Source organism: Erpetoichthys calabaricus, chromosome 10 (genome assembly GCF_900747795.2).
Source record: "Erpetoichthys calabaricus chromosome 10, fErpCal1.3, whole genome shotgun sequence".
NCBI classification, from domain to species: domain Eukaryota; kingdom Metazoa; phylum Chordata; class Cladistia; order Polypteriformes; family Polypteridae; genus Erpetoichthys; species Erpetoichthys calabaricus.
The window spans coordinates 40,968,413-40,986,116 of record NC_041403.2 but is presented as its reverse complement, the minus strand read 5'-3'; the positions used below and the strand labels follow the sequence as shown (position 1 = coordinate 40,986,116).

The window sequence follows — 17,704 nt, the reverse complement described above, 5'->3', positions numbered from 1 at the left end:
TGACTCCTTGGTTTCCTGGAGTTTCCAGAATTTAAAATGTTTACATTTGGACAGAATTTTGTGAAATGGGAAGGCTGCTTATATTATTTAATCAAAAAAAGAAAAAAAAAACAGTTTATAGCAATGTCTTTTAGTCAGCTTTAAACATTAAATTCCTGCTTAGACTGGTTATGTGAACATATCTCATGGCTGCCATTGGGCACACTCCTACACTGCTGACTCTAAATAACGCAAGATTGATTGCAGCATGCTTTATATTGAGCACCACTGCAAGGATTTTACCTGAAAAAGGACACCGCCATTTACTAAGGACACCTTCATGTGAGGGGCACACCAGCAGCTTTAATCACAAACTCAGTGTGAGGCACGACATTGTGCGTATTTGTGACTGTGAGGTTTCAAGCAAAAACTGCAAAAGGTCATTTGTACAAAACATTACAAACATTTGGGATGGAGTTATGAGAGTCAGCCCTCTGTTTTACATGCGTTTCTACTAATAGCTTTGCCTAACAATCATTTTTGCTTGCCTCTGACCTTAATGCAATATTACCATGATAATGAGACTCTTAGCACAGGCTCATTGGAATGGGCAATTCTGGCAGTTACAGAAGAAATCATCCATTTAATCAATCACTGCCATCAGTACTCTTGTGTTGATATTTTTACATTATACCTATATAATAACCTTAATTCAAAGATCTACAAAAATAAGAATGGCTTTTTTAACATTAACAACCAGTGCGGTATAGTTGTCACATGAGTTCCGTGTGCACATCTAAAAATGTATAGATGTATAGATGCAATTTTAGGAGTCCTCAACTATTTGCTATTTGATAACCCAATGAGCTAAATAAACTGAATAACTCCTCGTCTGTTACGTTTTCAATGCTTCAAAGGGCTGGTACTTACAGACACAATTACATGTTTTAATGCATCATTTTGAAAAATGACCCGCTGTTTTTACAGTCTCTATGCACATTTTTTTGTAAAATTTAAATTTTCTTCAAATTGACATTCTCTATTACATATCTGTCAGGTATGACTACCAGTTAAATCTGTTTTTAAGTTGTTTTATGTGTCTCTATCATTTTCTTTTTTGTTTCCTGCGGTCTCTGATCTTTTGTGCTCAAGCTGTGGAAAACTGTTTGTGCTAAGCAGAAGTGTCCACATGAGATGTTACAAATGGTCAATTTATTCTTTAAAAACAGTTGTGTTTAATCTGATGTACTGTCAACTTATTTTATCTTTTTCTTCTTCTTCATCTTTTCTCATTTCTATGTTGGGTTGATGTGCTGATCAACCTTCCCCAAAAAGCTCGGCCCTGCACCTTCTCACCACTCAGGCCTTTTCCTTCAAATTTTGTTGTCTTTTACATGAACCCAATAGCCATCCCACAGAAGAGCTGTGTTTGTGTGTTTATATTAGGGCCATTTTTCCCCAATCAAATCTATGTGAATAGGCTGAGGCCAAAAAAAAACCTGTAAAAAAGGGATTTTCATTTCATGTACTTCAAATGTAGTTTGTTGCACTCCTCTGGTAATACAAGCAAGAAACGCTCCTGTTCTTTGTGCCTGTAACAATGGAGCCTGGAGTCGTACTGGAAAATGAACTGTTATATGGGAGCCCTGGCTATAAAAGAAAACAGCATCAGGTCTGGAAATTAACCATTACTGATTGTTTTATTTGATTTAAATCCAACTTCTATAGTATAGGGTTGGTTTTTAACTGGAAAACTGAAGAACTATTATTTTATTCTTTTTTAATTACCTTGCATTGATTTTCAACTGTTCTCCCTCAAACATCAAGTAATTACCAAAAATTAAAGCTTGACTGGGGTATGGCATTTTCAACAGGGATTTGCGTGGCTCTGTTTTTAACAGATGTTCCAGATGTAGACATGTGAACAGCACACCTGTGAGCTGCTCCTAAAGTGCCATTAGAATCCAAATGGGCTTTATTCACCTTTAGTTTCCTTGCAACAGAAAGAGAACCACTTGTCCAGTTGACTCAGGAATATTCCTTTACCCAAGTGGCTGTTTTTATAACATTATAGTTAAGATGCTGTGTGTAGTTAGCTCCTTCTGCACATCATCGCTAAAGTAAATTCTTTATAAACAGCATTTTGTATGCTTATTTTTGTATAGAACTGAATATTAATTTAATGGAGTGCATTTTATACAGTTGATTGTCTGTTTAAACACTGTGTTTGTTTTACAGGAACATATTGTTCCTATAGTTATAGTTCAGTATTTTCATTTCAGTTAGAACCCAAAATGTAAAAACAAAAAACTGCATTATAATAAAAACTGAGGCCACAAAATCTGACAGTCGTTAAACTCCTTAAATCCCAGCCAGATGTACCTGCTTTTGTGCCTGTCATTTTAAATCTCATTTCGAAGTTACAAGAAGCAAAATGTCAGAAGACAGTAATTACTAGAAAGACGAGACACTTTGCTACTCTCTTTTTATAAACTTCGACTTTCTTGTCATTTTGTTAAAAAGTATCAAAACTGCCCCCTAGTGTTTAAAAATGCCATTGCATTGAAGTGCTGCCAGGCAGAAGGCAAGATCTGAACACAAGAAAAAATATTTGCCTCTTTATCAGCATGTATGCTGTCATCAGAAGCCGAGTTTTACAAATATTTTTGAAAGCACATCCTACTTGTGATTAATTAATAATATTAATTGTGAAATAAAATAAAAATGTAATTAGCTGCTTTCCTATTTCTGTATTATTTTCTTCATTCTTATTTAAAAAATAGAGTTGCAAGCAATAAACTGAAATTTCAGGTTGCAGGTATGTTCTGATGAAATGCTGTTTGCTTTGTGAGTGCACTCACAGCCTAAAGGTTCAGGAAAGGTAAATGTTGATCAACTGATGGTTTTAGCACAACCGTATACTAAAAATATAATATATAATAATTAGAGCCTAGCAGGAACAAAGTGATGTGCTAATGAATGAACAATTTCACAAAACACAGAAAAATGCTACAGTTCTTTGCATTTGTACAGATCAGTCCAATAATAAAGGCATATTTGAGTGACATATTGAAAATGAAAGCAGAAAAAAAGTCGCAACTGTGCATAAAGATAAATTAATACAAATGTACTCTGAAAGAGGGCAGAAAACATAAATTGCATTACTTGTCATGGCCATTTTATAACAAATCACATTTATAAAACACTTACTGCTGGACCTGGTGGACCCTGTGGACCTTCTCCTCCTTTCAAGCCAGCGGGACCCTGTAATTACAGAACAGTGTTTCAGCCGTAAGAATCAGCAGAAGCTATTTTTATGTAGCAACACCCTCTAAATGGATTCTTGGCATTCAAAAAAAAAATAACTGCATATGATGGCTTACTATATTTGCAATGATTTTTAGACATTGCTGTAGTAGCGCTATTTACAAAGAGGCACTAAATATTCGTTTACAATGAAACTTAGTCAATAAAAAGATACACAAAATCACCAGGCCAAGATCTGAATCGAGTGTTCAGGTGATGTGAGGCAGCCACTTATTATAAGATGACACTGGAACATGTTTATTCAGTTCTTTAAAGCATGCAATATAATAAAGGTCCAAAAGTTACAGACTCTGCATATTTGTGTTGTGCTTAATTAATGAGAAAATAAAGAATTCATTCCAAGTCATGATTTTTTTTTTCAAAATAAAACTGTTTTTACAGGTTATCTCCTTATTTATATGGACATATGCATAATAAACCTATTGATATGTACATGCATGTGTATATGATATATGTACATTTAATTGAATTATGTGATAAGAGCATGTACACAATATACAAAGTATATATATACAGTAATCCCTCCTCCATCGCGGGGGTTGCGTTCCAGAGCCACCCGCGAAATAGGAAAATCCGCGAAGTAGAAACCATATGTTTATATGGTTATTTTTAGAATGTCATGCTTGGGTCACAGATTTGCGCAGAAACACAGGAGGTTGTAGAGAGACAGGAACGTTATTCAAACACTGCAAACAAACATTTGTCTCTTTTTCAAAAGTTTAAACTGTGCTCCATGACAAGACAGAGATGACAGTTCTGTCTCACAATTAAAAGAATGCAAACATATCTTCCTTTTCAAAGGAGTGCAAAGCAAGCAGTCAAAAAAAAAATCAATAGGGCTTTTTGGCTTTTAAGTATGCGAAGCACCGCCGGTACAAAGCTGTTGAAGGCGGCAGCTCACACCCCCTCTGTCAGGAGCAGGAAGAGAGAGAGAGAGAGATAAAAAAAATCAATACGTGCCCTTTGAGCTTTTAAGTATGCGAAGCTCCGTGCAGCATGTCCTTCAGGAAGCAGCTGCACACAGCCCCCCTGCTCACACCCCCCTACGTCAGCGCAAGAGAGAGAGAGAGAGAGAGAGAGAGGGAGAGAGAAAGTAAGCCGGGTAGCTTCTCAGCCATCTGCCAATAGCGTCCCTTGTATGAAATCAACTGGGCAAACCAACTGAGGAAGCATGTACCAAAAATTAAAAGACCTATTGTCCGCAGAAACCCGCGAAGCAGCGAAAAATCCGCGATATATATTTAAATATGCTTACATATAAAATCCGCGATGGAGTGAAGCCGCGAAAGGCGAAGCGCGATATAGCGAGGGATCACTGTATATATATATATATATATATATATATATATATATATATACAGTATACATGTATATATACACATGAGTGTATGTGTGATAAATGCATGGCGTATGGTCAATCGTAAGCTTAATCAGCTTATGTTATTCTCTATTATGGAGGTTAATTTTACTATCACATGAATTTTTTATTCTCTCCTCTAACACAGCTTCTAAATATTAGCTAAACTTTGGCTAGTTCAAGTACAATTTAGATACATTTAAATACATTCATGTATTTTAGATACATTAAGTAACATTTCCCTTTTTTTTTTTTTTCGCTCTCATCAGAATCTAGCAGTCTAATTACAATGGCACATTTCCAATGCTGCTGCGGCCACACATTTGTGAGTGATGTAATGACATAAAACATGAGGTCATTGTGATTCTATGCATTCCAAACTGGTGACAGAGAACTCCAATCTGTGATGATTTCATTTTCACCAGGCTAGTAGTTTTGTGCCTCACTTGAAAACTGCTAGTGCTGGGGTGGAGGACAGTTGAGAGAAAAGCATTTAGAGATATTATGACGTGACTTCTGACCAGATCTAGTGGGAAGCACAGTATCTCCTGTCTTTGTGGTTTGTAAAGCACTTAAGAGATATTATGACGTGACTTCAGACCAGATCTAGTGGGAAACTCAGTATCTCCTGTCTTTGTGGTTTGTGAGGTTCATTTGTAAGCAACCAGAAATGGCCAGCTAGTGAAGAGTGGCAAGGTATCACTGTAAAGCTGTAAAATGACTCTGCGCCTGATTTTATCATCTGTGAGCTATAGAATCAGGTACAGAACACCATTTTAAGAAGCTGAATTATTGCCAAAAAGTATCCTTAGGTCAGCAGAGACATGTGCTGATATATTAGGAGCTGGCGTAAGATGCTGAACATCCCTGCTGCATTTCGCTTGTCAAACGACAATCTCCTCTTGAGCAGTGCGGTAGTTAGAGAGCCAATAATAACCAGAAGGGCAGAGTGCACACTGCATACAATGAATAGGAATGGCTTATGGGTAAACCTTACCGTAGCTCCAGGAAGTCCTCTTTCACCGGGGAATCCTCGCAAACCTGGAGGTCCATCTTTACCAGCTGCACCGGCAGGGCCAGGGTCTCCCTAATTCATAAATAAAAGTGTATAGAATTAGTACAGTGTTATTAATTCACAGGTGAAAAAGCAAATATAAATGTGCTTCATTACCTGTGATCCTGATTTCTAGTATTGGTTTAAAGTGACAGTTTATCATGAGAAAGAAGAAGAGCCACTATTCATGTATGAAACCAACTTATATTAAAAGATAAAATATAATTGCTTCTTCGAATTGTTTTGATTGCTTCTTCTAAAGAACAACTCAGCATCCAGACTGAATTAAATTTTATTTTTTCCTTTGCTTGCTGTCTTTATCCAAGGTGACGTATACGATTTCAGACACTATTGGTTTCATTTCTTTGGTTTTTCCAATTGGAGCACATGCAAGTGAAGCGTCTTGCTCATGGACATGCAGCATCAGTAGTGGGTTTTGCACCCAGAAGCTCAGGGTTTAAAGTCCAACGCTTAACCACTTCTCCACACTAAATGGATAGGTTGAGGGTGGGAATGTTAATTAAACCTTCATGGTAAGGCAAGTTTAACCCGTTCCCTGCTTCCCACCACAAAATGCACTCATTCATCCATCTACCCATCCATTTTCAAATCTGGCTGTCTCATAACCAGAGCTTATCAAGTATATGAGGATAATGATGTGAGGATGTTAATCTAAGTGGGATGTCTGTTGTCTATGTCTTGGCACACCTCCACAATGGCAGGTGAATGCACATTGAAACCCCTTCTCCAAAGAAAAAGCCAAACCACAGATGAGTGTGCATATCTATTGCTGCAAAAGAGGACTGAGGCACTAACGGTTAACAAGATGAGTAGCTAGAGGCAGAGCTTTTGCCAAATTCTAACAATATGTCACAAAATAATAAAAATTTTGCTTCGCTGCATAGGTAAAAAAATAGTCTGAACCGATAAACAGTGTGTTCTGTCATGAATATCAATCTGACAAATTCAGACTGACTGAAAAGCATCTCAAGAACCATAATTGATATTCTGATGGAAGATGGTTTCCAAAAATCCAGAGTTCAGTTCTTGACATGTAAATATGGAATAATTTTTATGACAAAATTCCCTTTAATATCAGTCTCATATATATTATATGCTGCATATTAGACTGCATCACATGATATATGCAGTATAATAAGACAGGGGTTTGGCAATAAGATGTTCTGGTGGACTACATACACTGGAAATGCTACTTTGGTAATGCTTCCAGTGACACGTGAAACACCACCAAGATACGACATTATAACTGATTTATAATTTGCTCCCCAATTAAATGCATGCTGGCACTCAGGGTTACAAGGGTTACACCTTGGGTAAAGTCTCTAGAAGTCAGTAATTATAGAAGTCACTCCAAAAGTAGATTGGACCAGAAGATAAGCATCTCAAGAGAGTCTGGAGTAAAGGTTTGCTGTTTGACTCGTAGGACAATGAGAGGTCAAGGTGAAGAAGTGAAAGGAAGAAGTGGGAAGGAAAGGACTTTGTTTAAATGTGCTATCAGGTGGCACGTGGGCAGCCATCATGGACCGTAGTCATCGACAAGCCTATGTAGAGCAGGTACGCTCAGAGGTCTATTATATTTTCTTTGAATTATTTTTTTGTTCCATTTGGTCTCTATATCCTGTATCCTTCTATTTAATATTATTTTATTATTCAACACCCTCCTCCATACTGTATATATCAGTTTAACAGACTGTTTTCTAACCTGTTTATCAAGTTCAGAGTCACTGAGAGCCAGATACATTTCCTGGCATCATTTACTGCAATGGAAAATGGTGAGGGGAACTGGGTGTTATGTTAAGTGTGTTACTGGTCTGTGATGGTGCAGGGTTTTTACAGTAGACAAAAAAATTGCGGTGGGTATGGGTGCATGTGGGTGAAAACCCATGTGGCCCTGGAGTGCCAGATTCTTTGATGACGGGTAAAGAACAATTAGCTTAGCCATTCCCCATTGGCACTCCGTGGGTCGTTAGTGAACATAACTGCACCAACAAAGTATGAAGGGTCTGAATAGGACAGGCAGAAGAGATTAAATAGACCAGGAAAAAAGAGAAAAATACATGAGAGAAAAGTAATCAAGAGAGAGACAGTTCAGAAGGACAAAGAGCGAGATCTGGAGTATGAGCCAGTGAGGTGGAAAGGAGGCAAGGTGGTCAGCAGTCCCCACAGACAGCAAAAGGAACAGCGCTCCAAGAGAACTATTGAGAATTGTAGGAACAGAAGTGGCTGATAGCTGGGACGGTGGTGGGACGAAAGCTGATGGAATGGGCTCACCGGTGTCTCAACCTCGGTGGATGAGTGGAGGAGGCAAGAGAGAGAGACAGAGAGAGACACACTGTGGCTTCATGGAGAAGAGAAAAGTATCCAGATTTTAACTCCATGGTTTTATTCTTGATTTTAATACTCTTTTTGGATCTATTTAGTTATTGATTTTAACTTCCACTAAATTGCTCTTGTTTTATGGATCATTTATTTATTGAAGAATTGGAACCAAACTATTGATTGACCACTGCCTAATTTGATTAAACTGCACATGACATTTTTCACCAATCTGGTTTTTGTTTGCATTATCCTAGTTCATCCTTGGTACATAACTATCAATGTACCTGAAACAGGAAGATACCAAGGCCGCGGGCACCTTTAGATTGTGGGAAAAGACCCACACTGATACATGTAAAAACATGCAAATTCCACACTGGCAACTGGGATTTTGAATCCAGCCCTGAGGCTAGCCACTGTGCCACCATTCTGCCCAGTGGGTGTAATCAACTACATTTTCCTAAAGTCCTATCCTTCCAAAGGCTGCACTAATATATTTTTCCTTTAGTGTCAATAATAGGAGCCAAACAGGGTGAATTCATTTACGCATTCCTTGCCAGAACTGAGCCAATAACTTACAGTAAAGAGGCATACTGATTGGAAAAGCAATTTTATTAATTGACTGGATCAAGTTCACAATTTAGAAGGAGAACATTTATAAAAATCAATGTAAAATAAAGTATCCGTTTTGTCAAATGGTGGAATGAACTCAAAATCAAGAATTTTACGGTATTTATGGGGATATACAAGTATACTCTGTCTTTTAGGGTTTGCATTGCTATGCATCTAAATAAAAACGTTGGATCATGACATCAGCTAGCAGAATGCAATGCATATGTGGCACAGAATTGTAGTCTTTCTAAATCAAATGAAAAGCTGAACTAACTGCATTTATGCTAGGAAAAGTTTCAAGGAGCAACAATGAACTAATTTTATATATTATAAGACCATTAAATAGATTAGTACAATTCATGGCTAAATCTCTAGAAAACAGATGGGGTGACCAGTCAGGACAGCAGTGAAAATGATGTGAATCATTTTGAACACCACATTCTAAAAAAATGGATGTAATTAAAGAAAGAGAACTAATTAATGTAAAAGCAGAGCCCCGAACAATACCATGAAGTAACAACAATATGTTTGCTGTCCAAAAACTAAAGGAAGAGACAAGCCAAAGCAAAATGCACTGTTCTAATGAGCCTTTCAGCACAGCCATTTTGTCCTCACCAAGTGTACAATACTCTTATCTTCTGTATCACAGTATGACTCTTGACATATCTTTGGCCTGCACCCCAGCTCATTTAAGTTATGTTTTAGCCAGGTTCTCATGCCTGACTTACTTGCTTTTATCTTTTTCATTTTGTTGATATCTTTTTTAAGTGTTATTTTGTAATATTACAGATTTTGCTTTTGTTTCCTTTTTGTTTCATGTATAATTTAATTCATATTACAAGATAATTTCGTATTTTTGAATGACTAGCTGTCCCCCGCAGCTTTGCCCGCATAGTAGAGAAACAGAACAAACTTTAAAAATCAATAAACAAACAGGTATCGTTAGCTAAGCGGAGGCAAGGTACGCTCCACAATGTGTCAAGAGGTAGAGCGACACAAACGGAGGCTGGAACGTGAGTGAGGAGGGCCCTTCCCAGCTCCCCACACCTGACGTCACACTTTCCCCTCTCCTCTGCCTGCAGCCTCTGTCTCGGATTAGTGCAATAATATGCTACATGATTAGCGTGAATAAATCGCTCCTGCAAGCGAACTATGATACTTATCTCAATGAGAGAAGTCGAAAAATCAACCAGAATGTTCAAGCAAATTATAGAAAAAAATCCCAATCTAAATCCGTTAAGTAGTTCTCTTGTGAAAAGCGGACAGACAGACAGACAGACAGACAGACAGACAGACAGACAGACGGACGTTGGATTTTATATACTGTATATAGAGATGCTGGTTTTATGGAGCCTTGTCCTTCTAGTTTAGGGGTCCCCAACTCTGGAGACCCCAGTGGCTACAGGTTTTCATTCCAACCCTTTTCTTAATTAGACCCCTGGTCTAGTTATTTTCTTCTAGTGTGTACATTGAGCCCTGGATGTGGGACCTCCGCATTAATGTTTATGAGGAAGCAGCAGAAGAAATGGCTATTTTGGCATTAAAATTGTTTCTGTGTTTTTGTTTGTACCTTTTTCTATATTATATATTTTAAATATTTTACAATTATTTTTAAATGTATACATAATATAATGTACTTATTTTACAATTTAAAATTAACTAAACACGATCCAGTAAAATTTTTTCTTAATTTAATAACACACTGGTGTCTGGTCTTGAGGAGTCCTGCCGATCAGATTTGCCATAAACCATCATAGTATTCTCAATGGACATTTAACATGAAAAGAAAAAAGAAAACCAGTCTTGATATGAAAAATACATTTGTATGTGATATTTATGTTTTCTGTCTTTGTCTCTCTCTCTCTCTTCTGTAGGCTATACTGACAGGGCTTTGTTTAATTTATTCTCTTTCTCCTCCTGAAAACCTTCACAGGTCACTGCCATCACTTGTTACAGTGTGACAAAATGAATTATTGGGAAGCGGTGTGAGAAAAAACCTTTTCTTCTTTTACTAGACAACGTTTATCTGTTGGTCTAAGCTGTTAATGTCCTCTATGATAGGGAAAACAGCATTTCCGTTATTGTATTGATGGAATGGTGTCTTAATTCAGAATTTTATAACATTTATACCATCGTAAAAAATGTTCTTTGGGAAAGTTGTTATCAGCACACTTGTGAGATATACTCTTGAGAAAAGTGTAATAAATATGATTTGCTTAATATTCATCCATTAAATTTCAATATCCACTAAGTCCAACCTTTAGGCCATAGTGTTGGGGGACAGGAACTATCTTGAAAGGACTTGCAGCACCCCTGGACATGGTGCCAGTCCGTCGCAGGGCACACTCAAGCACACAACGCAATCTACTCCTGCTAGGCCAATTTAGGGTCACTGTCAATGCTGGTATTATACTACTGTTACTAATGAAAGTAAAATTTTCCCTGTACTAGTACATGAATGTAATCTTAACAGCGCATTCTATCAATGAAGAAAAACTCAGTTGAATAAAAGTACTCCATACAAATCAAGACATTAAAGAGTCTCTTTCTGTTTACCATTTTTTCCAGTTGCATACAATTGGCAAATATCTTTATTTCCTCATTAGCATTTTGCTGTAAGGAATATTATATATGAAACGGAACATATTTATGAGTGTTTAAAGCTTTTTGTCCCAGAAATAAGGTACCCAGGTTACTCTGGATGATGGTATAAATAAATGCAACTCTATGCAACGTCTTCCCAAAATCTGAAGCTTAAATTCCACATAAATGAGAAAGCTCAACAATCCTTTGCTGATACCTTCCATGCAACACATCAATTTCAATTCCCATGGTAAATTACTGCCAGATTAAAAGTCAATATCACTGTTTATTGTAAACCTAGCCATTGCACACTGTGGCTAGCTGTGCTATCAATATATCTGTACACAAACATGAAAAAGCATAAAAAAAGAAAAAAAAACATCTTTTTTTAAAAAATAAATATTTCTCATATATATATATATATATATATATATATATATATATATATATATATATATAGGTGCAATTTATTTTTTTGCATTCTGTCAAAACTTGCTCATCTTGAACACGATATTGTATGTGTGTGCAGTGCTGAAATTAGACAGAAGGGTAATTGTCTCTCAAATAGTAAAAAAATGTACTTGTAAGTCTGTAAAAATATTACTTTATAAATATAAATTATACACAAAAATAATCTAAGATCTGACAACACAACATACAAGGGGCCTCTTTATACCAGACTACATCCTTAGAGCAGTTTCAGGTCACAACAGTGTTCCCCCAAATCTGCCATCACACCACCTTAGGTTCTAGGCAATGTGGCAACTCATGTGCGTTACAACATTCTGTCATGCTCATAATGTATCCTTTTCTTGACTTCCCTCTACCAGCTAACAGATTGTAGGCCATATTGGGTTCAAAGTCCACGTGATGACATATTGTGTCATCAGGAGATCTTGTACTGGGTATGTCTAGAGCACTGCACAGGCAACATTTCCAAAAGCAACATCTGCAGATCATGCAGGTGAGCAATGGGGTAGCTGCCTGCCGGTCACAAATGGGACAACCAAAGCCAAACTGCATTCAAAGACAACTTGTAACTTGATTCTTCACATATTATTAACCCTTTGACACATGACATCATTATTCAACTCAAATCAATTCAATTTTTCTATAGTGCTCTTCACTGAGAGTCGACGCAGAATGGCTCTGTGACAAGTTCACAGCTAGATACAAATGCGAACATCATACATTTTTAATTACATAATGAGTACGCATATAGACACACTTTTGTTTCAACAAACTGGAAAACATACTGCTTCAGAACTGATTAACACACTATAAATGGAGCCCAGCATTATTCTGTCCATTAACACTTTCGAGGCAGAGGTCGACTTTTGTCGAAATTCAGGAGTAGAGAACGGTAATCAGCTGGTTACGTCTTAGTAGGATTCTCTTTGCTAGAAGGAAACTTAGCTTTGTTGGTTTGACCTCGATTCCCTGTGTGTTCATGAGTAGCAAAGAGCAAACAACCTCTAAAATGATATTGACTCCTGGCGAGATATTGAGGCGAATGCACAAAGCAAAATACTGCATGGATGACGTTTTGCGTGTTATCACTGAATCAGACTGACTTGTGGGACTTCGATTTTGATGCAAGCGATCTGGAGATGGAGATCGAAAACAAAAGTGAGTTACCAGAATCAGCTGATTGAGGTGCTGAACACGTTCGTGTACCTGATGTGCCTATGGCAACATTCGCCTGGAAGGACTGCCATTTATGATGACAAGAGGAACAAACCAGATTGCATTGCACTACGATTGCCACTGCCACCCACCTGCTGTGAGAAGACAGCCATCAGCAGGCCCGCCGTGCATTCCTGCTTGCCGTTGAAACTGTCCCTGCACAGCCACTGCTGCCAGAGATGCCAAACAGGTACCAACAGCACCCTCAACACACAACAAAAGACATTTTATGTTGATGTACTGTATGTGTGAAACGATTGCTTGGTGTGCTTTTCAGATAACTGGATTTTTTGGAAAAAATATTCAGCCCTCAAACAATTAAGTAATTGTTGAACTATGGCCAGTTTGGTTATGGATATCCATGATTATTAGACTCTGTATTTTAACCTTATATGCAATGTCCTAAAGATAAAAACTGTAATTTTATATTGAGCAGTCATGTGTACATATACATTACAAAGCAATTGCTTATATATTTCTACATGTGGTTCATGCCTAGATTACATCAGTAGCTCAAAGTTACATATTGAGTAGCTAGTGAGGAAAGAAACTGCAACCAGATATTATATCATAAATTATTCTACATTAATGTATAAATCTTAAAATGCAAGCTTATGGTAGCCCTAGTGGAATTAATTTTGACAAACTTCTTGTTTCAGTTCTACATGTACTATAAATTGCTTTGGATGGAATTTTGTTGTGTGTAAGTTCTGCTCCTTATTTATAATGCATTCAATTAATCACTGAATCCTCTCCATTCAGTTCAAGGCTGCCGGGTGCTGTTGCCAAAATGTTAACAGCATTAGACACAATGCAGAAACCAAACTTGGAAAATGTGACAGTCCATCATGGTGCACACTCTCACATACTGTACACATGCTCACTCATACCAGGTCAGTTTAAAGTTAACAACTAACCGTACCTACATGTCTTCAAGATGATTGGGATTATGTGGAGGTGGGGCAGTGCCTCGCAATAAGGAGGCTGGGTTTGTGCCACAGTAAATTAGCTTTGCTAAACTGGCAACGGTGCGGGTGTTCGACCAGTGATGGACTGAGGACCTGTCCATTTGTTGTTCCTGCCTTGCACCCAATGATTGCTGGGACAGGCCCCAGCTTCCCTGCAACCCTGCTCTGAATAAGAGGGTTAAGAAAATGGACGGTTTGATGGATGGATACATGGATTACGTGGGAAGAACATGCAGACTTCACACAGATATTGCCACATTCAACTGTGGTAAACAATTCACCATTGTGCCAATTTATTTTCCAATCAGATTAAACAATTACATATGCAGAAAGTAATTAATACTTCTTTCTCATATAACTATTGTTGTGGATATTCTAGCTATTGGGGTAATTAATCACATTGTTAGTATAAATGGATAAATCAGCTTAATAAAGTACAAATTGGTAATGAATAGTTATAATACTTCTCTAACAATAAAACATAGTTGTTTATCAATAAAACAGCATTTGATTTCATCTATAAATAACTTTCAATTCAAGTACATTTTGTCATTTGAAATGGATGGACATAAGCCAGCTACAGGATATGTGTCTGTTAAACAGTTTATAATCCTATGCTTGAACATCTGAGTAATAACACACAGCTCCTATAAATTTAAAATCCCCTCTAGACATTGTATGATAATAGCTGCTGTACGTTATGTCATCTTCAAAACTGTCACCTGCTATTCTAAGTGCGGCTGGTACAAATAAGTAATAAAATGTTGAAATGCTTGGCATTAGTCATATATTCATTTTCGATTTTCCGGCATCTGTCATGACTGGAGTCCTCAATTTCTTTGTCTTGAAAAACTGAATGGTGTTCTGCTGGGATATTAAACCCAAACACACATATACTCAATATGTTACAGTGGGAGTTTGTTCCGATCAAATTGTTGTATTATTAGAAATATGAGTCAGATGTACAGTTTTTAAATCTTGAAATTTGTCTTATGCTAACTGTGTTGCTGTTACAGGGTTTATATTTCCCAGAACTTCAACAGAAATAGTTTGATTTAGGATCATTCTATTCAGTGAAAGAATGTCTTACCTTTGCACCTTCCTTCCCTGCTGCACCTGGTAGACCTTGTTCGCCTGGTGGACCAGGGGGACCGGGATGACCTCTCTCACCAATGGGACCAGTCTCACCAGTAGGACCCTGAATAAATGGACCAATACATTAGGTTTCTCCACTTGATATGTATTATGGATGACTATTTGTGGCAACACATTAGACAAATAGGAAACTCAACCTACAACATATAAAGAAATAAACTTTAATAGTGCATTATACACTTTTTAATCTATCCATCATCAACTAACAATCACTTTGTTCAATTCAGGTTCATAAAAAACTGGAGACCAGCTGAGACAGAAATTTCTGCTTATCACTGATGTTTTTCTTTTTTCATTATAATAAACATCCTGACATAAATTCTATTAGTAGAAAATGGAAATGTAATTCTTTGTTTACATGATATGATAAACAATAATGAAAAATGTTAAAAAAGAATCATTTTATGAGGCATTTAAGTAACAAAAACGGGCCAACAAGAGTAAAATAGGTCATCCCCTAAAGGTATTTTGGACAGTTAAGTAGGGTCAAAATAAGGCTATGCCCACACTATTATATTTTTAATCAAAAGGGGCATTTTTAAATGAAAATAATCTTTGTCCACACTTATGTTTCCACATCATTTACGAAAGTATATCTGACCACACTAAATCAACCAAAAATGCATTACATAGGCAATCACCTACACTGGGCATACGCACATCAGCGGCAACAGGAAGAGAAAGTGCCCTCCTGCTAGATATTCATTTGCCGATTGTGTTTGCACGCAGTGAACAGCAAAGGTGAATGTGAAAAACAAAAAGATACATTGTCTTGTTTGAAATGACAATGAGGTGGAAATGTTATTGAGAGTAATGACAATTATATTGTGCGCAAAATGGCAAAGAAAATGTAATGAAGAAGATCCAGGAAAGGGCTGTGTAATAAATACAAACCAGTCAGACTGTGGAACAGTGTGCATTTTCACAACTCTATGTTTTCACCCATTCGCATTACAATGCTAATAAACGGCTGCTGGAGTGTGTTTTCAAAAGTCTCCATTTTCTGCAGTTAAAAATGCTGAAGTAAACGTGGACAATAGGCAAAAATGGAGTCTGTATTTTTAACTAAAACGTAGTAGTGTGGATGCAGCCTACTACAACAGTTCATCATAGTGCCGAAATATTTAACAATAAAGGTAAAGGTCTTTAAAGAGAATGGTTGGGCCCACGTCAAGGGTTTACCCATTTCAGGGGCTCTAAGATTTGAAACTTATCCTGACATTACTGAGCGCAGAGAAGGAGCTCATCACAATGGGACACCAGACCATCAAAAGACATAGTGACAGACACACAACTCAAAACTGTTAAAAATGTGTGTTTTTGGAATATGGGAGGTAAATCAGGCTCACTGACATGAACTCCTGAACTCCAGGACAACTAAGCAAGTGGAGATGTATGCAAACTCCAAAAAGACATGTTCCTTTTAAATGGTTAAATGTATACAGCAAAAATACATTTGGTAGTTTCTCCTATATTAAAATCTTAAACTGCCAAGATATTAACACCAATTAATTGCATTGATAAAACATTTCAGGGGATAAATGAAGAAAAAATCTAAATGCTTGCAAGTACTGAATAAATTACATGCCACACAATATGACAGATGAACATGGAACAACCATGCTCTAAAAATGGTGTTTGAATGCTGGGATATACGGAACAGAATGCCAAAAGGGTGGGAGCAGAGATTGGCTGGATAAAAAGGTGCCGCTCAAAGGTTAGATACAGAAGTAGGAGAGGGCACAATAAATGATGAAAAGTCTCTGGTCGTTGTGAAAGCATAATGTGTGTAGCGAGAAAAACATTCTTAGGTGAAAAGAAGAGGATGAGTTCCACTAATTACAAGAAAAGGATTATGACCTGTGAGGCTATCACTTCAAATTCAGCCACAGCAACACTCTCAGTGTATTATTTACACTTGTGATTTTCTATATTTTGTAGTGGTAAGTCAAAAAGGTTTGTTATATAATCGTTAAAATGTTTTGTGATTCATCCACAAGGATTCATGAGTTCACCTCAGTAGTTGGTAATGCCCTGGTATTTAAACTTATCTGGGTCACTGAACACCTGAGACTCATTGAGATTACATAATAGACATGGAAGAGTTTTTAGAATTGCGAGATATGTAAACTGGGATAAGACTGTCAAGGTATTGTTGTTATGAAGGAATTGTTGACTTTCTACTACCACCTGCTTGACTGAAAACCTTCACAGACATATTTAACATCAGAACAATTGTGCAGAATTTTAGGGGGCAGTGCACAGTCACCTTGATCGCTATCTGAAATAGCTAATTTAATAGTTTTTCTAATTTACTGCCACTAGCTAATTACTACCCACATAACCTTTGTAGACACATGAGAAGTGTCTAGTTTCAAAAATATAATTAGGCTTTCTTACTTTTCATTGTTTTTAAAATACTGTTTTAGATGATTTGAAAAGTTTTTTTTTTTTTTTAAATAATTCTGTCTGTGAAAGGTAATGAAAGTAATAAATGTTCAAGCTATTAACTAAAAAGTGTGACTATTAATTAAGGGTAATGAAAAATAAACTTTAATTTCTGCAAAGGACTGATGCTACCATTCTTTTAGGACAATCAATTTTCAGTTTGTATAAACTACTAAGAGGAGCTGTCTGTTTATTTCA

At 37.0% G+C, this 17,704-nt stretch overlaps 1 protein-coding gene across 4 annotated transcripts in view; it reads right to left on the bottom strand.

Moving 5' to 3' along the window:
* The window catches only part of col11a1a (collagen, type XI, alpha 1a), a 290,480-nt gene that overhangs the window by 86,661 nt on the left and 186,115 nt on the right, over window positions 1-17,704 (bottom strand). For all 4 annotated transcript variants that reach the window (XM_051933206.1, XM_051933207.1, XM_028811103.2 and 1 more), the window contains 3 exons: window positions 14,994-15,101; window positions 5,661-5,750; window positions 3,190-3,243 (listed from right to left, as the gene is read on the bottom strand). In XM_051933206.1, coding sequence (XP_051789166.1) covers window positions 3,190-3,243; window positions 5,661-5,750; window positions 14,994-15,101 — 252 coding nt within the window. The remainder of the gene's footprint in view (window positions 1-3,189; window positions 3,244-5,660; window positions 5,751-14,993; window positions 15,102-17,704) is intronic.